Source organism: Apus apus, chromosome 1, assembly GCF_020740795.1.
Source record: "Apus apus isolate bApuApu2 chromosome 1, bApuApu2.pri.cur, whole genome shotgun sequence".
NCBI classification, from domain to species: domain Eukaryota; kingdom Metazoa; phylum Chordata; class Aves; order Apodiformes; family Apodidae; genus Apus; species Apus apus.
Genome location: NC_067282.1, coordinates 103,848,013 through 103,871,747, shown reverse-complemented (window position 1 = coordinate 103,871,747; position 23,735 = coordinate 103,848,013). Strand labels below are relative to the sequence as shown.

At 35.4% G+C, this 23,735-nt stretch overlaps 1 protein-coding gene across 1 annotated transcript in view; it reads right to left on the bottom strand.

Annotated features, from left to right (window-relative positions):
* Positions 1–23,526, bottom strand: part of CFAP47 (cilia and flagella associated protein 47) — a 307,875-nt gene extending 284,349 nt beyond the window's left edge. The window contains 17 exon segments of the mRNA XM_051614860.1: positions 196–326; positions 773–1,017; positions 1,681–1,897; positions 3,117–3,213; positions 3,321–3,510; positions 4,950–5,102; positions 5,479–5,692; positions 8,394–8,586; positions 9,296–9,528; positions 10,087–10,223; positions 11,056–11,216; positions 11,839–12,067; positions 14,201–14,339; positions 16,283–16,408; positions 20,760–20,910; positions 22,614–23,122; positions 23,463–23,526. Coding sequence (XP_051470820.1) covers positions 196–326; positions 773–1,017; positions 1,681–1,897; positions 3,117–3,213; positions 3,321–3,510; positions 4,950–5,102; positions 5,479–5,692; positions 8,394–8,586; positions 9,296–9,528; positions 10,087–10,223; positions 11,056–11,216; positions 11,839–12,067; positions 14,201–14,339; positions 16,283–16,408; positions 20,760–20,910; positions 22,614–23,122; positions 23,463–23,526 — 3,189 coding nt within the window.
* Positions 23,527–23,735: the final 209 nt, after the last annotated feature.

Below are 23,735 nucleotides of genomic sequence, written 5' to 3'. Positions count from 1 at the left end.
AAAGGCAAATACTCTGTCTTGCCTTCATGGTGTCATCATCTTTGAAGCAATATTCTTTTGTTAAACATGTCAAATCTAAGTCATGTAAAATTAAAAATAGTTTTCTGAATATGTGATAATAGAAATACATTTAAGAAATTACTTGTTTAAAATAAACACACGTTGCTTCTCTAAATCTGCTGTATGAATTGTTACCTTGGCAAAACATTTCAACTTAATTGTGTTTCCTTTACGCACACATAAGTTGAATTCTGCTGCCTTTGGAGAGCTGAACCGTGGATGCCAAACAACTTCACACTCCAAATCTCTGTAGGCCTCCACAAAGCCTAGAAAAATGTTCATAATTTATAGGCTACAGCATACACATGTACAATTATCAAGTTACATTACATAATTAGAAATAACATAAGCCCATTCAAGTGAAATGACCTTCTATTACAAAGACTAAGCCTACTTTTCAAAGGTGTTGAACAGTATTCTCAATTAAGTAAAATTAGGTTCTGAATTCTTATGACAATTGCATAGTCTGTTTATTAGTATCCTGCAAATTTTGTTTGTACTGTGTAACGCCAACTGAGTATGCACTCATGAAGGAGCTTATACAGGGAGTGCTGCTGTGGTATTAATATTCTGATCTGATACTACTTTTGGGGTACACTGATACTGTCCCAAAACTAAAAAACACAGTTTATAGCATCAGCTAAATATTTGCCTTATTTAACATTATTGACATTTAAGCTATGTGCACACATACTGCTCTTCCATAGTATACCTCTGGCCGGCTGTATAGAAAATGCAGTTCGTCCATCTGTAATTACAGGGTTCCAGGTAAACTCAGCAGAACCATTTCTGTGATTGTACACCCTGACTGTTGCTCTAAATTCTGTCTCTGCTAGGTAGCCAGGAATAGGATTTAAGATCAGTTCCCTTGCAGACAGCTCCAGTTCAACAGATACTGCTTTTGCAACTACCAGCACATGCCCAGCGTGTTGGTTGTTTATTGTGTAATTGAAAGACCTGTAATATAAAAGTACATCTTTTTCAATATTTGTATGTATTTGTTATGTTTTAGTCAAGTACATGTGAAATGTGATCATTAGCAAGAAAATAAAATTGAGTGTGAACACGCAATTACAACTGGCAAGAGAAAGCAATTTGTAATTGTTTTGCACACGACTTAAATCATGCCAAAGGTGAAGATCATCCCAAAGAATGATCAGCCTCATACAGCCATTTTGCAGCATTGGTAAAGTGAGAGTTCCATCTCCATACCAGAATGCCAGAAAACAGTTTGCCTCTAAGGTGCACCCATAAGGTGCATCAAAAGATGCAAGCACAGATGCAGTGATGCAAACCTATGCCAGAACGAGCACAGTATTTTCCTTAAAATGTCCCCTAACAAATACACTGTAATAACAAACTTTTTTCCCTGATAAACTTCTGGCCGTATGGGCTTTTGACAGCTCAATGTGTTGTTGTTGGTTTTTTTTTAAGTCCTAAGAAACACTACTATACTAGCAAAATTTTGCAACATAAAACTACGTTAATTATTTCAGCACCACCCCAAATGAGACTACACCGTTAAAACTTACAGTGAGTTTAAACCAGCTACATGATTTTATTTTTTTATTTTACTACTGCAAAGAAAATACATAAATCAAGACAAATAAGAAGCCTTACCTTTTAAACATTCCAAGACTGTTTGTCTCAAATACAATTGGAATATCAGTCTTTGTAAGAGGAGGCACCACCTGAGACAATGGACCTGTCTGCTGCAATTCATCAATTTCAATCTCAATTTGTATCCATATATTAACTAACAAGTTATTGATAATGTGCAGTTTTCTGGCTGTTGGAGAACGCACACAAACATCACCAAAATCTATAGTAGATGGACCTGGAATATATAATAAGATATTTAACATTAAAAAGTTCAAGTTAATGTTAGGAAGCATAACTACTAAAACATCACAATCAAAACAATTTAGTACTTCAAATTACAGGATTAGTTAGCTAGGAAAATCCTGTAGCAAAACAATTTCACACTAAAATTTGGAAGTAAATGCCACGCCTGTTCTGTGAATGTTTTCAGTAGCACAACTCAAAAGCCAACACCAACATTTTTTCTTAATTCTGTCCATATTCTTAAAATAGGAAAAGCAATGTGCTTTTTACAAAAGGCATTCTTAATAACCATATTTCCTTTTATTAATCAGATATTTTAATTACTATACAAGCAGAAATTCTCTGAGATTTTTTATACTTAACCTGTTTATTTGCTCCCTGATGTGTGACCATTCGGTTTAATAACGCATGTAATTTGATGGAGACAGCATTATCTCAACACTTTTTTTACTGCTGTCACCAGTTTTTATTCTGGTCTGCAAATTTTAGTGTTCATGGCACTAATCAAACCTCTTACAAAATTCTAAGAACTTTTTGTATTAATATATTTATCTTATTCTACCTTTCCTAAGTATACAGCTACATTATTCAAATTCTGGCTTCACTGGAAATAGAAAAAAAAAAAAAGCACAGAAAGTACTGAAAATTTTCCCTTTGCTCCTAAAGAATTTTACTGTAGAAAAATTCACCTTATAATAGACCAGTTTCAGTAACAAGTGTTGATAATAGATGAGTCCCTCACGGACTTTATAAAGTCTTACTCCCTATCATAGAGCATTCCACTGAAACTACTTTGAAGGAAGATCCTGAACAAGTTCTACTTTTCTAGATTATCACTGTTTGCTGTTAATTCCCAGAAACATTCTGAATATTCCCAAGAATCTTGCTGATATTAATGGTGGTCCAGATACTACCCAATACCAAGGCATAATTATATGAACCCTCATACTATGCTGTATTGATTTCTCTATAATAAGCTGTAGTAAGAGCAGACTTTAAAGCAAGCTCTCCTTTTACATATTCATATTTCATTCTATCTCAGTATTTTCTGTGTAGTACAAAGCTGTGGTTAAGCACTGCATGAAATATCAAGCTGACACCAATTTAAGACATTTTCCTAAGGTAAACATTTATGAACACAAATTGTGTTACTATAAATAAGTGCCTTTGTAACAATTATATCCATTTAGTAATCAAATTAAAAATCTTACCAATTAGTATTTGATGAAGCTGTTTGGGTGTCAAAGTTAGACTACAGTCTTCCTTCTCTTGAGTAGAAGATGGCATAGCACTGAGTCTACTCCAAATCTGTGATAAGCATAAGACACCTTCTCAGAACAAAACCATGATTCTGATGGGTTTTTTTAACGTGGTAAACATATTGTGCTTATATTACTACTCAAGCTTTAACTTACTCCTTTGATTGAAGATTTAGAACCAGCTCGTGACAGTTTTTCACTTGTTAGTAGGCAATTCTCATCTCTAGGAAGCATTTTTAATTGTAGTTTCTCCTTTTCAAGATCTGTGATTGAGAGCTTTGGTGACATAAGCCCTTCAGCTGGTTTAAGGCCTATGCTCACAGAATTATTATGAATATAAAACTGCCTATAGGGAAGGCAAAAAAAAAAAAAATTAATCTATTTAAAATTTTTAAAGACAACAAATAGTACTTTAAGTAGGAATACTTCATTATTAAAAAAAAACCCTAAAGTAGAGAAAATACCTTGAAAAAGTCTTTAATTGTATTCTTTAGGCAAGGATGAACATCTGTTGCAATTTGTAGCAATTGCTTAGCTAAATAGGTTGCAAGCATTATGGCTACCAAATATAAATATTTTATAATGTCTAAAATACTTGTTAGAGAACAATTAAGCTGTAAAGTCAAGCACTTAAAAATTAGCAAATGGCAAGATTACAAAGATCCTTCAATTATATATGTCTGAACTGGACAACTTACAACCTAATTTTCAGAGCAATTAACTTTTCTTGGTCAGAGTTCAATTCCATTCAATCAATTTCCCCTGCAACAAAGAGATCTGAAACTTCCAGAGATCTTACACAGATGTTCATATCAAGTACTCAGAAAATCATTACTGTGTTTGGCAGTAAAAGTGGAATTCATCTGATACTGTGAAATTTTTCTTTCTGTTCTTGCTGCTCTTGCAATATACCTTGAATATATGAGTTATGGTCACATAAACAACAGTTCACCCACTACATAATACCAGCTTCTTTCAAGAAAACCATATATCATGAGCATGCATAAAAATAAAATAAATCCAGCTCTGCAGACCTTGGCCCAATCACGTTGTTTATGCACACAGAGCATGGTAAACTAAGATTACAAGAATAATACACTGGCAGTATTAATTTTTAAATAATGGTTCCTGCAAACTGAACACTTTTAAGGTATTAATTATCTTGTTTTAGAAGCTGTACAGGCTTTTTTTTATTTTTAATATACTTTTTAATGTGGCAGAACTGTCAGTTCTGCTTTCCCATTACTTTGCTCCACAGCATACCAACTAAATACACAAATTCATACATTGAGGATTTACTCTAAGATAAGGCTAGAAGACCAATACAAACCTTGAACTTTATCTGCTAAATTCCACAAATTTTATAAGAAGTTACATACTTAATACATTACTTTGGATTAGACATACCAGTTTGAAATATGTATAATGTATTATATAAAAAGAAAAGAGAATCCAAGACAATCAATGCTATGTTTTTTTCCTATTAACCATAAACAACTCTTTTTAAAACTGGGCATCTTATTTTAAGTTTTATTTTAAGTTTAATTTCAAGTTCCATGCCTCTCTGACATTTTTCCCAGAAAGCAAGCTCTAAATGTCTAAATGAACATTTGAACAAAACGAGTTTTGAAGGCATTATAAATTAAGGTCCCACAACCACAAAGCATTTCATCATGGGACAAATTCAGGAATATGATTGGTGCCACTAAGTTAATTCTGCATGTATAAACACACATTTTTCACGTGAGCCTTAAGTATTTACTTCTCCTTTAAATCCAGTCTTACCTAACAGCATCTTTCTGTAAACGGCGCTGTCTTAAACTAGAAATGAAGTCTGTGTAGTATTCCTTATGTGCTTCTTTAGAAAGTCGTTCACAGTCAGTATAACAAAACTCTGGATCTATATAGTTATATCTCCCAGTCTTTGTGAAAATAGTCCTAAATATTTGAAGAGAATTGCAGTTTCACTACATGCATAAAAAGATTCTGGGTCTTGTTAGAATGAAAACATATTGATTTTGTTACATATATATTTCATTGCAAGCTTTTTATCATATCTAATTATTAATATTTGACCTTGTAAAGGCAACCATAAAAATGAAATATTGAAACTGTAATAGCTACATTTGTAGTTTCACATAAGTAATTCAATAAGTTTATGTGCAAAAGGTTAAGTAAAATGCAATTAATTTTAAGGAACTCTCAGCCTGAAAAATTAAACACAGTAAACTCTCATATGAGTAACTAATCTTGATCTACTATACAGTATAAAATAAATGTGCACTTTTAAATATGATATTTGTGGAATTTTTACCTGTACTTTTTATTCCATTCACTAGGCCTAATGCTGGCTGCACGGTCATTAGGAAAAGCTATAAGTGCATCATCCTTACAATTCCTGTTTATCCGGTGAGTGTGAATTTGTGTTTGGGCTGATTGAAGTAATGCCACAGGTGCTTTATCAGAGAGCTGTCCTGTGCTATCAGCTACAAACTGTCCAGTTGCATTGGAAATCATTGGTGTTATACCTTCAAATTAAAATAAAACATGTTACATACATTTACACTTTCTAAACAAAATTGAAAGTACTAGAAAATTGTTTAATAATTTATACTTTGCTTCTTAATTTATACAGCAACCCAACAGCCAGGCACTCATCCCATTATGCTTTTCTCAGACAAAAGGGAAGATGGCATTCAGACCATTCTATCAGCAAAACACCTTCTACAGCCTAGACCACAGGCAAATACCAGAGCCCAAACCACTATTACTATACCCAGCTGTGATGCTTTGTCTTGGACATGCACGTGACTGAACACCCAGAGCTGCCTGTTACTATACTGTCCTGAATCTTGCCTTAAGGGCTGCAAACACAGGCATGATTTTTAACAAAGAACTCCCAAGCTACCACAACTAAAGAGAGAGCTCACATCTTTTTCACTCTATTTGTAGAAAAGCACATACACAATAAAGAAAATAATTATTACAGAAATTAGGCTATGCATTTGTTCACCTCTCCTTACATAAAAATATACATTTAAAGAAGTACTATAAATGAAGATACACGTAAGTAAATAAATAAATCCATTCTTCAACTGCCCCTTCCACCCTCACCTGCAAAAAATCCAGATACATTAAAGTAAACATATTGGTTTTACCCACTGTAGCTTTACTAAAAATTACTACCAAGGAAACCCCTACTTTCCATCCTCCAAATTAGAGGAGTGGCTACAACTTCCACGGCCCAGGGAGACACAGATTGAAAGAAGCTTCTTTCAGGTCCCTTCCCCTCTTCAGAGAATACAGGGAGACAAGTACATACACTCATCCACAGAGACTAGGAAAACAGAAGGACAAAGAACCCATTTATAGAAGGATCTGAAAAAACTCACTTTCCCTCCACACTTCAATGAAGCTTAAAAGCAAGACACAGACATCAGTAGCCTATAGAGTACAGATACTACTCATAACCTCTTTATAAAGGTGCAAATAGGAGCAGAAAGGGGACATTAATAGAGCAAAAGGTAAACAAGAGCATTTAGAAGGGGTGACAAAATTTAAACACTACATTAAGTCTTTGATCCATAGAAAAATATTTTAATCATGTTTTTGAAGCAAAAAAAAAAAAACCAAACTGCAAAGGTTCTGGATTTCAACAATAGAACCCAGAAACTGCAAAACTAGTTTCTCATCAATTCTTGATTGCCTTGGATTTGAAATACCTTCTTGAAAACAGCAGGAATGTCCAGCAGCTTATCAACCATTCTGATATTTGTAGAATGGACAACATTTTCCAAAGCACAGTAGTAAGTTTCCAGTTACTTCCCTTTTTACTTTCCCAAAATGCTCTCTTTGAAAAAAAATAATCTCAGAATCACAGAATTTTTTGAGTTGGAAGGGTCCTTAAAGATCATCAAGTTCCAACTCCCCTGCATGGGCAGGGACACCTCCCAATAGAACAGGCTTCTCAGAGCCCCATCCAACCTGCCCTTGAACACCTCCAGGGATGGAGCCCCCACAACATCTCTGGGCAGCCTGTTCCAGTGTCTCACCACCTTTACACTGAAGAATTTCTACCTGATCTCTAACCTAAATCTCTCTTCTTTCAGCTTAAAACCATTACCCCTCATCCTCTGACTGTAAGCCCCTGTGAAAAGACCCTCCCCAGCTTTCCTGTAGGCTCCCAAAAATGAGTATTGCCCTCATTTTTTTTATTAGTGAGTACATCTTATACCATCTGAATCATAGAATTGTTTTGATTGGAAAAGACCTTTAAGATCATCAAGTTTAACAGTTAACCCAGCACTGCCAAGTCCACCACTAAGCTATGTCCTTAATCACCACATCTACACATATTTTAAATACCTCCAGGGATGGTGACTCAACCACATTCCTGGGCAGACTGTTGCAAGTGCTTGACAACAGTTTTGATAATTTTTTCCTGATATCCCATCTTCAAGTGGGCAACAGTCATTTAAAGAGTATTCAAGCTCCCTTTCCTATCTACACACTGAAAGTAGATGCACCAATGATCAGGACAGCCCTGTTGCACTTATACCTGCAGAGGCCAGGGCATATCTGATGCATGAAAAAGCTACATTTCCCATGACTGGTTTTGAAATTTGGTAACAGGCTTAGTAAATGTACTGTAAAGTAGTTCATGAGACACATTAGGAACACAAGAAACAAATTAGAGACTAATTAGTGCATATCCAGAAATATATAGTGCATATCTTTAGGTTAGCATAAGCTCCATGGGATGGGAAGAATCAATGGACACAGGACAGGTAGCAGGTTCTATTAACTGGCAAATCATCTGGCAGTAGTAACTTTCGATGAATAAAGAACACCCTGTTATCTTTCCTGACTTCTTTCTGTGCTTTACCCATCTCTTACTTACAACTGAAACACACTGGCACTGTGTAATGGCATTGCTGCAAAAAACGGAAGCTTTTATTTTCTGATTGATACAAGTTAAATAATCATACGACAAAAAATTACTTTTTAATAGTTCAGGTTTTGTTAAAATATGAAGGGGGTTAACCATTATTTTTGCCATAGTTTTATCCTCTTATGGGTGTATAGCATACCATTAAGCATTCTTTCAGTTCCCGGAGAGATGCTATTTTTTAAAAACAAAATCAAAATACTTTAAAATTCTCTTTTAAAATATTGAAAATGTACTTTTAAGACATATATCACTTGTCACTTATCTATTCAGCATCTTACCCGGATTAATTTTGAATAGAATGTTTTTTCTTTTAGATTTGCACACACCAATAAAGCTCAAATACACTTGGTGAAAAGATTTCAGTTTTGGAACCTGTGAATTATTTTTCTCTATTCCTGTATCCATTATATCAACAACTTGCTTCACTTTCATTATTCCTATCTGATGTGGAGAAAATGAAAATATCACATCCTGGAAAAGAAAAGTGATTATGAGACACATGAGGCAGAAAAACAAAGAGAAAAGTTTTGTGTAATTCTCTATTTAATTGAATCACTTTTCTCCAAACTTATTTCTAAGACAGGTGTTGAAAACTGGGTTTTTAGAATATACCAACTGCCGGTCATAAATTAGCAATATAAAGAATTATAAAACTGCTACACATTAGAACACCAAAAAAAGTCTCACTTCCTCATTTCTGGGACAAATCATTCTCCCTTGTGCCCTGAGTTACAGGTTTGGATATTATAAATGCTACTTAAATTTGGCAAAGTTTCTTCTGTTAAGAAAAAAAAGGTTCCATTACACAAGTGTTTGTGATTTACTGAAATAAATTAAATAAATGAAAAAAATGAAAAGGATTCCACAAAGTTCTGGGTATAAATCAGTCTGCTCAAGGAAGTAAAATATAAAAAATATAAAGCCAAGCAAAACCTGGATAAAGTTTCTTTAGTACTACAATTATTTTTTCCAAATTTAAAACAATACTTGTTGCTTTCTGGAAGGCAGGAAAGGCATTAAAACATTATACACCAGGAGAAAAAAATTAATATATTTGGCTGATATTAAACATCATGGCTACTGAAATGCAATTGTTCTGGTTTACTTTAAATAAATTCCATTGCTGACAACCCTAAAGTAATCTTCTTAACTACATACTTGAAAGAAATGATGCAATTACCTTTGCAGATTTTTTTTTTATTTTTCCTTTTTCAGGAGAAATATTAAAATGAGCAGTCTTGTGGAAGCTGAATGTTACTGGAAGAAACTCAGATTCATTTTTGAGTGTGCATAGAACTTGTGTTTGTTCACCCACAAAACAGTCCATAAACTTAATAACTGGTCCTGGATTAAAAGTTAACTGGACAGGAAGCCCAGAACCTGTCAAAGCTAACTCTGTGTGATGATGATTCACTGCAATAAACAAACAAAAAATAACAAACAAAACACTTGACACACCTATTAGCTTACAAACAGAAAAGTCACAGTAGTATACTTGCAAAAACAAAACAATACTGTAATACAATTTGATTTATAATGCAATTTTCTATAAACTTAACACAGACGTGCTTACTTATAATGGCTGTTAGATAACATATTTCCTCATCAAGGTAGTTGAGGGCCAACAAACTTTCACTGAAAAATGTACAAAACTGGTATTACCAAAGTGCTGGTGACTTTCAAGTGGCTGGGGTTTTTTTATGTCCTCCAAACCTTCAAATTTATAATGAAGTTCCAGGTATTCACTACTGGCAGGTGTATTCATGACACACATGACTCCCTCCTCCTTTCCACTCACTGTCAAAGAGGTTTTGATTCTAAAGCATTAGAGATGTATTGCCATAAATAAAATCAGCAGAGGTTTCCCATAAAACTGCTAAGGCAATTAAGTTTGGGGTTTTTCAATTAAAAAATGTGCAGTTTTATCATCCATATATAAATGATGGTGTCTATACATTTCTGATAACATACTTTTGCTTGCTGTGGCAGCACCATCACTGAGGGCCTGCAGATAACCATCTTTACACCCAACAGTTTCAAATCTCAGAAACAGTACATAATCTTGCTTCAGTGATGAGTCATTCACTTCGAAGTCCGTTTCAAATTTTCTGTAAGAGTCACAATCTCTAATTATAAGATGGGAGGGGAAAAAACCAATACCAAACCCTAACCCACAAAAAAATCAAGGCTTAATATTCACCACCCAGTCTGGCTTCTAAAATTCCTTTCAGAAAATGAAACAGTAACTAATTTAAACACAACAATATCTGTAGTGTTATTATAGTAGTTATTTGATATCTCTCCTAGCCTACAACAGTTTTCTAAATTAAAATTACACACATAATAATAACAACTTATATTTAGAGTTCGAGTAAGGGAAAATGGAAAAAGTGCATTTTCTTTTTATTTTCCTTATGTAAAGAAGATATGTTCCTTTATGCTTACTTTTTTCTTTTTTAATGGAATGAAAGCTCTCCAAAATGTTTCAGGCTCTTGATGATGAAATGTAAATATATTCTTTCATAATGCTGCACATAGGCTATGTCTTTACAAAATAAATCTGCAGTCATTCAAAAGGCATTTAATTTAACACTGTAGAACTTTCTCAAAAACCTTTAGAGTTTAACCATGTTTAATGGGAGCTGTGATTGGTTTCCTTGGCAAAATATAATAAAATTCTCCTTCTTACAAAACAAGTTTAACCAATTTTTGGTTCAAATATATCCTTAATGTATTATAAAACATCTTCCACATAATCACTTCAGACTTTGCTTTTTGTAGTATCATGCCAAGCAATTTCTTTTAACACATAAATAAACAAGAAGCCATTCAGAAAGCAAACTGCAGACACATTAAAATTATGCTCTCTAACACAGCTCTTTAAAGAATAGTTTAGACCAATGAAATTATACATGTGTCTAATTTGGACCACTCACTCACTTTGGACAAAAGCACAATGTAACCAAAGATTTCTCATAAGGTAGCAAGGTTCCTTGATTGGGAATACACAAGACCAAGGTGCAAACATCTACATCTCCTGCTCTATTTTTGAGGCTTAAGTCTTGTAAAACAGCATCTGCACTCCTCTGAAGATCTGTTCCCTAAAAAAAAATAATAAAAAGTTGAATAGTTCAGCCTGTTCTGCTTTCCCTTTTGTGTTTGGTTTGGGTTTTTTTCCCTAGACTTACCAGTAGAAAGACATAACTGAAGTAATAGCACTGACATAGTTATCTATCCCATGGCTACTTAACCTAATTTTTTAAATCGGTTTCTTGTTAACATTTTGAATTCCCTTTTTCAAAGATGTAGCTCACTCAAATGATAATTATTTCACTATGTGAGAAAAACATGTGAAGCCACTGATAGTTAACATCTTAGAATACCAAAATACATGTTGATCACTCCTACCGAATGATAAAGTCAGTAGGTCAAACAAAACCACTCAAAAAGCCAAAAGGCAACAAAAAACACAAGGGAACACATCTAACATTGTTAATATTAAGATGTCTTATTGTGAAACAGAAGAAACTGAAAAACTTAATTCCAGGGTTAAATTATAGTAAAAAAATTGTTGGTTGGACAGAAGTTTCAGAAAGCCTATTGATAAGGAAATATTATGATATAATATATACTACTAGAAGATGAATGTTGAGAAACAACAAATGCAAGAGCAGAAATCAAAACAAGTTTTCAACTAAAATAAAAACCAGAACAGTTTCTTACCATCTCTCCTCCAATGGCATTGTCTTCCAGTACTGCTACCCAATCCATACACTCAGGACTTTCATTGTATAAAGATACTTGTTCAGTCTTTGAAGACCCAAAGTAAACTGGTCCAAAGTTAATGCATTCCACTGTATTTCCAGAAGACACTCCTAGAACTTTGAGAACTTGTTTAACCACAACACCTTTGATCCATACTTCAGTGCAGCCATGACCTTCCAACTCCACTCTGTCAGTAAAAGTCGCAAGCAGCAATACTTAATGTAGAAAAGTGTTAGAAATAATCAGCTTGCTTTATATTACAACCTACACAAAACTGAACCAAATCAGAGCACTTAATCACTGACTTTCCATAGATAAACTAAGCAGCAGAGAGGGAGAATTAGAAAAAAAATAATAATTAGTGTACTTGGCAATACAATGCCTAACAGGTATATTAGCAATCAGGAAGAATCACACGTGACATGGTGGAGTTTTGAGTAGCTTTTTGAGGTTTTCCCTTTTTTTAATGTTTGAAACAATAGGAATGACATCTCAAAAGAATAGATGATACACTGTTCTTATTTCTGAGAATCTTTGTATCTAGATACCAGTTTTGGCATATACTTAGTACTTTTCTCACAGGCAGTTGGAGCTAGAAGTTCATCTGAATAAGTATAAACTTCTACTGTTCCTGTCTGAATGCTTGATACTGATGATATCACAAAACACCAAAGGACCATATAGAGATTGTGATTTATTGGAATTCTACCAGAACAAAGATTATTTGTTCTTGTTGCAAAAAAGAATCAAATTTAATGATGTAACTTATTGCCCAAAATGAGTCAACTATCTTTTTGAATGGCTGCTGAGCTGGAAATAAAACAATTTTTAAAAATCTTTGTTTTGAATAGTCACATGTATAACTACAGAAGGGATCTGGGAGAGGATCTCAAACTTCTGATTTTGTTGCTCAACTTCTGAAGCATGATTATGGTATTCTCTGAGACAGAAAAGAAACCTCAAAAAAGTAAACCAGTAGATTCCTCTGAAAAAAGTTTTGTTTATGCATAGAAAAAAAAAACGTTTAGAGGACAAGACGAATTGAAACAAGCAGGGTGTTTTCACTTCTCAAATTCAAAAGCCCACTGTAAGACTTTCAATAATACTCTATTTGTTTAACAATATATATACACATACATACATTTATGTATTTGTGCAAGGCTTGACAAGGAAACTAAAGATTTCATTTAGTCTAAAGGATATGGCAATGACTACTAAGAAATGTTAAATTCACTGACAGAATTACGAAGAATTTAAGGCAGGGAATGGGTGAATGATGAGATCTGAGCTTGTGTGGTTATTCTCTTTCAGTTTAATAGATAAACTGTATACTAGGCTGCAGGCAACAGTAGATGTTTAACCCAGATGGGGTGAATAAAATAGTGGTGGTAGCCTGGCTAGTAAAGGAAAGGCAGAAAGCATGATGCTTCGCAACTGAAAGGCTGACACTCAGTAACCAAAAAAACACCGTAAGAAAGAGGGTATAAGTGTGAAGCAAAACACAGATATTATCTTCCCTGACACTCTAATAAAATTTTTCTCCTTTCATTTCATGTCATTTTCCAACAGGCTACGAAAAGCAAGAACAGGAAGAATTAAATTTTAGGTAATATACCTAATAATTTGAAAAATAATTATTTTCTATTTTTAAGTTATTGAATTAATTATTAAAAATTAAAAACAGGAAACACCCCCTTTCCTCCCCAAAGAAAAAAAGCAACCACATCCTATTCACTATTAACAGAAAACAGGATTGAAAAGAACCTTCCAGATTGGTATCCACTTTCAGATTCTGGCATTTCCAAAAAAAACAGCTATATTCACTATTTCAAAAAAGAGAAGGTAGGCATTTAAAAATAGTCTATTCTGAAAAGAGTTGGTGGTTGGAAATACATTTCCTCCATTTAAAATAAAATACACCAAAGAACATCATAATGTTTCTGAGACTCTTGAAACACAGAGAACCAAATGAAAAATATCCAAGTTACAGAAGCCAACAAAAATAAGGAAAACAGGATATATAGAAAGGTGAAAGATACAAAAGTTCTTGGTTAGTTGTACACTAAGAAATGTGCAAATATCCCATATCATTATGACTTATGAGAGATCTTGAATGAAACAGCCAGGTATGCAATTTACACATCACTGTTCCATGAAGAGAATATAAATACCAAATCAACTGAATAAAAATAAATGTGTAAGATAGCAACTGATACCTAGGAGCTTAAATATTGTAAATAAAAGTTCATAATAAAAACTGGAACTAATAACAGACAAAAATATAATTTATAGAGCTGGAGTTCTTCAGTCATACACTCACTTTATCACTTCTTTGATGACTCTGGGTACATCTGTGCAGATATCCACTTTAATGGTCTTTCTAGACTTTGGCTCTACCACTCCACTGGTAGGTTCAATGTTAAACAGGACATCCCCATCATATGATATTTTAAATGTACCTAAAAGAAACAAAATAATAAACAGAACGTTACATTTTTTTATTTCACATTTGGAATTACAAAACACCTAACGCAGGTACTCACAAGCAGTACTTTTTCCTATGGAACAGGAAATGCAGAGCTAATCTTTTTCAAAACTATTTCTAACATGGAGTAGATAATTATTTCCAGGGTTTATTTAAATATTACATTCCAGACATTCCAAAAAAAAGTTAGTATCTCATAAATCAGCTCCAAGTAACATTTTGTAAGTTATGGGATACTTCATATAGAGCTCTAAGAAATTCCCATAGCCATTGCAACTAACAGTAGTTTCCATTATTTAGTATGTGCAGAACACAATTTATTGCAGAAGAGCACAGTGAATATTTCTAGGTTATAAAAATATTTTTAAAAATGAAAAAAATATTGTGTATTAGTGTGTACAGCAGCACTAATTATTTATCAGTATATCATAGTCAGCAAGGAATCATTTCAAATGTTGCAGGAATAATGCACTGTTTGACCTTGGAAAATAGATATGAGATCAGAAGGAAGAACAAAGGACTCTTTTTGTGCAAAGGGTAACATGCAAAATGCATTCCTTGAGTCACAGGCTAGCATACAGCCACTCACCCTGCTGATACACTCCATGTGCTGTCTGTTGGTGCAGTCTGCTGTATTACAATTTACAGAACCTTCAGAAACATAGATTCAGCAGCTACTCCTTTGCCCTCAAGATATGCTTCACTAACCACCACTTTCATTCTAATTTTGCCTGGGTCCTATTCTGCAAAACTCCAGCATAATGCCCACGTGCATCATGCAACAGGGTTTAACTAGAAATGGTTCCTATACAACATGAGAAATTTCAAATCATGCAAATGAGTTGTAGGTGTATATGTTATGTAGGTTATCTCATTTCCTTTATCTAATCATTCTGCAAAGAAGGAAGTTAGTATGTATAAGAGCTGATGACAAACTACATACTACATCTTTGAATTCAGCTAGCTACAAAAACCCAATTTTTTCCTTGCTTTTTGGGAAAAAAAAATAAATTATGTTCTAAATAGACAGACATTTGATTTTTCATTTTTTTTAATACTGCAACCCATCTATGTGTTTCTACAATCATGTATTTTCTGTTGGTATAATATTCCTGGTGGAAATCTATTAAGCAAATGTTCACACAGCCTTGGCCTAATGCAAGTAAAGACAACTTGTGCTACAATAAGCTGCACTAGTGAGTAACAAAAATAATTAACTGCCTGAAATTTGTTGTTTGCAACCGAGCATTGTTGCCACTCTACTTCTGGAGAACAGCGTCTGCAGCTTTATCCAGCAGAAAAGGTAGTCAAATAGGTTAATTGGATCATGTAAGCATTATTACACTTCGTTCTCCGTGTTTCTTACACTCCTTGGAAAGGTCTCACACAGAAGTTGAAGGATGTGCTTGTTTTGAAAGTTGCATGTATAATCTCAAAAGCTATGGCAGCAAGATAAAATGACTTCATTATCTTCTTGTAACAAATAACAGTTCAATTCCCATTCTAGAGGACTTTAGCTCTGAAAGTACAGTGAGCTTGTAGCTGTGTATATAATAGAGAGCTATTGGGGTTACAAAATCACAAAGATAAAGCAAGACCAAATGTGATTTACTACTATTTATGTTGGGTATAGTAAGCCAACATTCAACTGCTATTTTTACATCTTTCAGATAGGAATCAAAACTAAAGAACTCCTAAAATTTGGCAAAGTTCTAAATTAATTTTTCTTCCCTAAGCAAAAACATACTACTGCCTACAGAAGTAATGGGCTGTTTACAGAACCTTTAGCTACAATACTCATGATCTGGATAATCCAGAACTTCAGGTCATTTGGCCACTGGAGTGTTAACTTGCATAAAACTACCTTTTTGAAGAAAATAAAATATTTTTATAATGTAATGCATACTAAATATTTACCTGGAGATGATCCATGGTTAGCAATACTAATCTCTTTACTAATTATTTTACTGTTTGCAATCACTGCATCAAAATTAATTTCTGAGTCAATTTCCAGGTAACAGCATGGAACTAATCTGCAAAGAAAATACATGGTTATGTTGTCCCAAAACTTAAAAATACTTTTGAATTTTTAAAGAAAATCAAATAAGCACTCTAATGGAAGAGTTATTTTCTCCTAGTTCTCCTAACAGTGTTTATGCAACTCACTTCAACACTAGAGTGTGCACAGGTAAAATGTAAAAAAGATCTATCACGCTGTATATCACGCTGTTCACTTTAATGACAATTAAAAACAATATAGCTTTAAACAGTTAGTTGAAATGGCATGTATACATTTCCATGTAATTTTAAATGCTTTATTGTAGTACAAAGAACTTTAAATAAAACTGTTTTAATTAATCGCATCACAAAATAAGGCCAAAGTTAACATTCACCGTATTTCATTATCAGCTGCCTGAACGAGAAGCAGAAAGAAAACATACATGCCAGTTTCAATTTACAGTCTTCTTTCACAGGCACTTGATGAAGCTTCAACAACATGTCTTGTAATGGATAAAACTGGATAACACAAGTTATTTTTATTATTTAAGAGGATCAGCCAGCATGATGGCATCACTGTATTGGGAACTGCTTAGCCATCATGAAAAGATCATACTCCCTTCAGGAAACTTTTTTCTTATACAATCTTATCTCTGATCTCACATAAAACTGTTTTTGAAACCAACTGGAATTTTACATCAGCACAGCAGTTTCTCTCTTCTTAACCACAAACAGGAACATACAGGAACAATTGCACCTCATTATCTGCATTACTTGCAGTACAGACTAAATGGAGAAGAAAGACAAATCTCCATGGCCGAGCTTGGTAGACCCTACCCATGTAATCTATTGCACAAGGGAGTGGAGGGAGGAGGGAAAAAGAGAAAAAAAATTATCCAGAAATGCAACAAAAGAAGCCACTTTTGGGAATGTTAACACACTAGTTTTTATTCTCTTTATTAATTTATTGCCTTGCAAAAGAAAATAATTAAAAAACCAGTACATTCTTGAAAGAGATCATCTAGACAGGCAGCACGTGGCAACAACAAATAAACATCAGAACAGTAAAAAAAAAATAAATCACAGCAGGAAACAGCATTCAAGACAAGAGTACACTTGAAAAGATTGCAAAAACTTTACTTGTTTCAGGTATCCAGAAACTCTTCCAAGAAGCTTGGTTAGAAAAATAAAACACAAGCATCTCTCCTCTCAAGATGCAAATATATAACCTCTCAAGTAGACAGGAAAAAGCAGAAATTCCAAATACAGTAGGATTTTCTAATAGATACAGACTCGTGCAAAAAAGAGGCACATGCAAGTGAAAGGATTTGTGTGGGTTTGTGGGTCTTTTTAATACAGGGTGAAGGTTTTTTGGTTGGTTTGGTTTTCTGTTTTGGTTTTGTTGTTTTGTTTGAGTTTTTCATGAAGATGGAATTTATTCCTGGAAATGCCTAATTGCAATGTTTTGTTAAGAGTTATTTAAAACAAAAAACAAATTTCTTAATTATCTTTCAAAAACAAAGAGAACGGCTGCAGAGTTTATAAATTCATTAAAAAAGGGAAGAAAAAAAAACAACCCACAACAACAAAAAAACCCAAAACAAAAACCAGAATAACATAAAGAAAACCCCTCACAACCAAAAAGACCAACCACAACTGGACTGGCTTGTTTGAAAAACATTCCTAAACCTTGAGCACAAGTCTTTTCTATGGTGATCAAATTTTTAGAGAATAAAATGAATTCCACTTGTATCTTCTATTACTTAGCGCATCATAAATCCATGGTGCTGTAGAGATTAGGCTTAGAATGTTGTTTGGTCTCCAAGACTTATATGAAATACTTGAACCACAAATCAATATGATTAACCAGTGGATCCAGTGTGATGAGCCAGGCAGATATGTAACAACATTTTACTTGCAAACCAAACAACTGTGATAGTAATGTCACTAAAGCCCAACAGAAATTAAATTCTCAATGGCAATTTTTACCAAATAAGTGATTACAAAAATGAGTGTTACTGCACATTGTATGAAACTATCCTTTCTACACTCACAGTGAATATCATTCCAGAATGAAGATTATCTTAAAATGAACAGTAGATGTGATGGGAGGAATCACACAAATTGTGGGCAAAAAGGTTGAACCTTTTTGCGCTTTTTACCTAAAGAACCCATCAACTTTTATTTCAATAAAATTCTATGGACAAAACATGCAGATCCACAATTTCTACAAATTCATAGTGAATTATATATATGCACATACCATCCTGTAACCCACATAGAAACAAAAGTTGAAAACCAGAAAACTATTATGAATAAGCTAACAGGTAACAGAAAGTAGCAAACACTTAGAGAGGCCAGTCCAAATAATATCAGCAACTCTCAAATATTACTTACACAGTAACACATTATTTTGGATTATGTTTATGAATTTTGTGAACCTGCTCTCACATGTCTCAAGATAAAAATATTCTCCTTTGCAGAGGGAGAACTCTTCAAAGGTACTGCCAACACACAATCTAATTGACATTCACTAGACAAAATGAAAATACACACTATACTTGAGTTGGCCAAAAATCAGAATTTGTCATTAATAAGAAATTTTCTTTGTGTGTCACAAAATTAAATAGCAGTTTTATGTAAATCATTTTTAGTCACTTATTTAAACTGTTGACAGTTTAGGAAAATTGGTATCACTGTTTACTACATTACTACTGATACATCAGTAGGAATAATGTAATGTTATTAAAGACATTTTAAAAAGGCATAAACTTTTAAATAGAAAGTAAAAAAAACACAAAATAATCAAATAAACCTGGAGAAGGGGGCAGGACTGTTTCCCAAAACATAATATTGCAAATACTTCCTTGAAAATATTTCTTTCATCAAATTAAACTCTTTTGTGGGCATTTCATAGTAACAATGCAATTTTTATTAAGAAAAAAATTATACTAGTTTTTCTCAACTAGTGTTACACCCTGTACACTATTTTCTCTAAAATTTAGTCATTTGATGCATTTTACACTACATTTGTGGAGACAAAAATATTATGTATTTAAATCATATTCAGTTCTTGCAATGAAGTGTTGCTATCTATAAAAAGCAGACATGCATGACACAAAATACATTTGGGAAAAGATTAAAAAAAGAGTCATAATTTTTTTTTCCAAGCAAGCAAAAAATATTATTATAGCCTGTCATCTTTTTCCCTGCAAAAGCCAGTTAAAAATGAAGATCTACTTCCAAGTCCTTTCCAGAAAGGAGTCACTAGGGGCATCATCATCCTAAGCGCTCTTCACTTTACAATACTACCCTACTAAAAATTTTCAAAACATTAAAAATAAAAAACAATAAATTCAATATTAAACATGAAAAAATTAAAAATATATATACAACATTTTAAGGAAAAAACTTTAAAAATAAATAAATAAATTCAAGTTTTCCCTAACCATTTGTTCTAAGAATATATATGTTGGAATAACTTATTTAGAAACTGCTATTTTAATAGTAAAATAAGCGTATTGAATTACTAAGTTCTGTATTACCTTATGAAAAGTCATTCCCTGCCTTTCAGTCAAAGAAATGCATTTAGGGCTTTCCATTTAAATTTCTCTAAAGTTCATTAAAGAAAGGTGTAATAACATTGTTTAATACTGTATTCTAAGAGAATAAAAAAACTGGACTAGTAAACAGAAGTTTGCCATTCTAATTTCTCTTTATAGACAAAGGAGAAAAAGGTACTTCAAAGCAATTACCCCTCATCCTCTAATAACCATTTAGCCTATGTCCGATAAAATATATTTGGAAGCTTAGTTTTTTCAAACAATATATATGCTATATAGAGTATAAAAGACATATATCCTTAAATGCAGATAGATAGGCACAGACATATGGATAAAAAATGATCCTTCAATGTGTGACCTTATTCTAAAACACATACTATCTTTTTAGAATTAGGCAACAGATATAACCTATAATCCAGTTTTGCAAATACATACAATTATTATAAAATCAGAGTGGTTCAGTAACCACTTACATTATAAAATACAAGTGGTTCAGTAAGGAGGGAAGGCATTAACAGTAGATGTTAACTTGTCTAATGTTGATACAGACTTAGAAAGTATTGACATTATCTCAACCAACTTAGAATAAAGGAAAAACAAAAATCCAGACTCTCTCTAGGATCTAATTTACTTCTTACCTTTGTGCTGCTCTGAAAAAAAAAAAAGAAAAAGAAAAAAAACCACAACCACAACAAATTTTGTAAGGGAACAATATTTGTTTTCAATGCAATTGACAGATTAATTAAATAGCTACACATTATGTGTTAGCAAACTTTCCACAAAATTAAACTACAAATAGAAACAGCAGCATATGAACTTTTGACCATCATACCCAAGCACGGGGATATGAAATATGTCATCTTCTACTAAAAGAAGTAGTCTGTCTTTAAGATCTTCTTCACTTTCAGGATAATACTCCACAAAAGCTGTAAATTGAAGTCCAGATGCAACAGGTTTTTCTGGATTTTCCACAACCAATTTAAACTGCAATTTAAAAAAAAATAATAATAATTTTTAATTGTTGAACATTTCTAGATTAAAAGCCACATGCATGCCATTCATTTTCAGAAGAATATGCACATTGATTTAAAAATTCACAACCAAAATTTAAATTTGCAGGACTTTATGACGTTTCTCTTCCTATGTAATGAAGTCCAGACTTGTTTCAGGAGAACAGGAAGACAAAATGAATAACAAGCAATTAAATTACTCTGAAGAATGTGTTTAGAAAAATATCATTTTTTGTATTTCCAAGACAATTCTAGCTTTTCCTGCTGTTGTCACAAACCTTCTGAAGCAACACAAGTCAGCTGCTTCTCGATGCAGAACCTTTTTAGTACCTGAGAGAGTAAGAAGGATTAAGTCTGAGTCCTAAGCAGCAACAAAAGGAGGCGGCACAAGAGTTTTCTCTAGGTATGACCAACATTCAGCTGATGTCAACAGAAAGTCTCATTGTACCTTGAATATCTGCTCAAAAGGCCCATGGCCTCTCCAATTTTGGGAGTCAAATGAAATATTAAAACCAGAAGTAGCTGACAGAAAGCACCTTTCTCCTTCTTCAAAAAATAATTCTTTATTTGTTGTTGGCTATCAGCATCTGCTTATATCCAGCAGCCCCCCTACAGGTGTTCCCTTGAACAGGAAACACGAGTAATCTACTAGCATGTAGTGGGAAACTGTTCTCACATTCCTAGGAAAGCCTCAAAGCAAGGACTAGAGCTTTCTTGGTCTTCTTACAATTCATATAAGTTTATGCACAATAGGCTTCTGCTTTTTATGTCCAGTTTAATTAATGTTTGTTTATGAGAGTCATCCCAGTATTCTTTAATTTTTCTGTTCTAAACTATGTTTGAAATATGCAAACATCTAATGTACTACTTGTTGATTGTATTGTCTGAGCATCTTCTATTCCTTGAAAATTTTCCTAGCAGAATAAACATTCAGCTAAAGGAAGTTGCTCTCAACCTCAGGAATATATAGAACTGGGAAGGCTCGAGTTAATTTCATTCTGACTTACAAGCCTCAGATGAACAGCTTCAAATACATTTTTCAAGTATTGTAGAAATAACACCTACATATTCTCACAAGAACCAAATAAACCAGGACACTGGCTCCTTTCTTCCAAGCTGCCACACAAGAAGCAGTTCAGACAACATCGGCACTAAGAATTGCCTCGTATTCTTCCCAGTTTATCCAGATATTCAACTCTTTAAAACTAATTTCCAATTCACTGGCGAATTCAATGCAGTTGAAAAAGCTGCTCAGGCACTCAGGGTAGCATTTCCCGTTTGCCAGTGGCACGACACAAGCACTGTAACACCTGCCCAAACAGCTCTTTCCACAGGACCCAGCCGACGGGCCAAACGCGTCCCCACAGCACCGCAGGAAACAAAAGCAGCGCCATCAGACACCCTTTCCCCCGTCCTGGCGCTGGGCCTCCAGGGAGGCCCGGCCAGCACAAGGCGGCGGGGCTGCTGCGCGCCAGTTCCTCGGAGCAAGGACGCAGGGAGCCGGGCCAGGGTGTTCCCGCGGGGCAGGACCGCTCCTCACGCACGCTGGGGCGGTGCGGGGTGCTGCGCTGACGCAGAGCCCGCCGCGGCCTGCTGGCGAGAGGCGGCCCTCACCCGCCGGGCCCGGGGAGGGGGGAGCAGGCACTGCCCGCTGCTTCCCTCCCGGACACCCCTCACCTGAGGTAGGCGCGGCGGCAGCAGCTGGAGACGACAGCTCTTCAGCCGCTGGTTCTGGATGCTGAGCGCGGCGCGGTAGTGTCCCCCCGGCACCGCGTCCCTGAAGCAGAGCTGGGCCGGGGCGACGCGCACCCCGGCCACGTCCCGCCACCCGCCCGCCATGGCCGCCGCCGCCGCCGGGCGGCCCGCGCGGCCTGGCAACGATCGCTTAGCAACGGACGCGGCGCGCTGATTGGAGGGAAAAGAGCGGCGCTTCCGAACCCACCAATCGGAACGGGAGAAGCGGGCAGAGGGGGCGGGGCGAGCGGCGGCGGCTGCGGGCACCGCCCGTCCCGAGGAAGGGGTGGTCAGCCCGAAACTGCGGCCCTGCCTTGCGGTGTCCCCCGGGCGGGCAGCCGGAGTCTGCCCGCGCACCCTGCCGCCTCGGCGGCTGCAGGGGCCCCCGGTAGGACCGGCCTGGTGGGGCAAGTGGGAGGCCGCCATGTCATGGGTGCCAGCTCGGGCAGGAGCTGGAAGAAGATAAAAAAAAAAAAACCAAACCCAAACATCCCTTTGGCCTGTTATTACCAATAAAGAGATACCTGGGCCAGTGTTCCCCTGAGGGGCAAGGGCTCAGACCTCTCCAGCATGGTCCCCCTTACTCCCCTGAGGTCTTTTCCTGCTGCAAGTCCCTTTCCAGCCATGCCACAGGTCAGTGAAGGGTGATGACAACTCAGATGCTCTTCAGGCGCTGGGTGTCTTAAAGTAAAGATGAATTGAACTTACATAAAAATAGCCTGATTTCTCTTCGGTGCATGTGTGTTAATCACAGACATGGTCTGCACAGAACCAAGCAGGGCACACACAGACCTGTTTTGGGGAAGCTCGGTGTCTGCAGTGCCAGTGACGACACGAATGCGTTGCATGCAATCATGGAGCGGTGAAAGGTGGCTTTCTGCTCTTCCTCCCTCTGCCTTCCTAGCCTGTCAGTGGCAAAATGAAGTTGACAGGAATACAGCACTTAGGCAGAGTTGGAGGCAGGTAATAGGCCCTGTTGTGCTTTGCTATAATGTGGCAGGGAGCCAGGAGCAAGCAGGCATAGCAATCACACAGAGCCTGAAACACCAGCACTGATTAACCCAA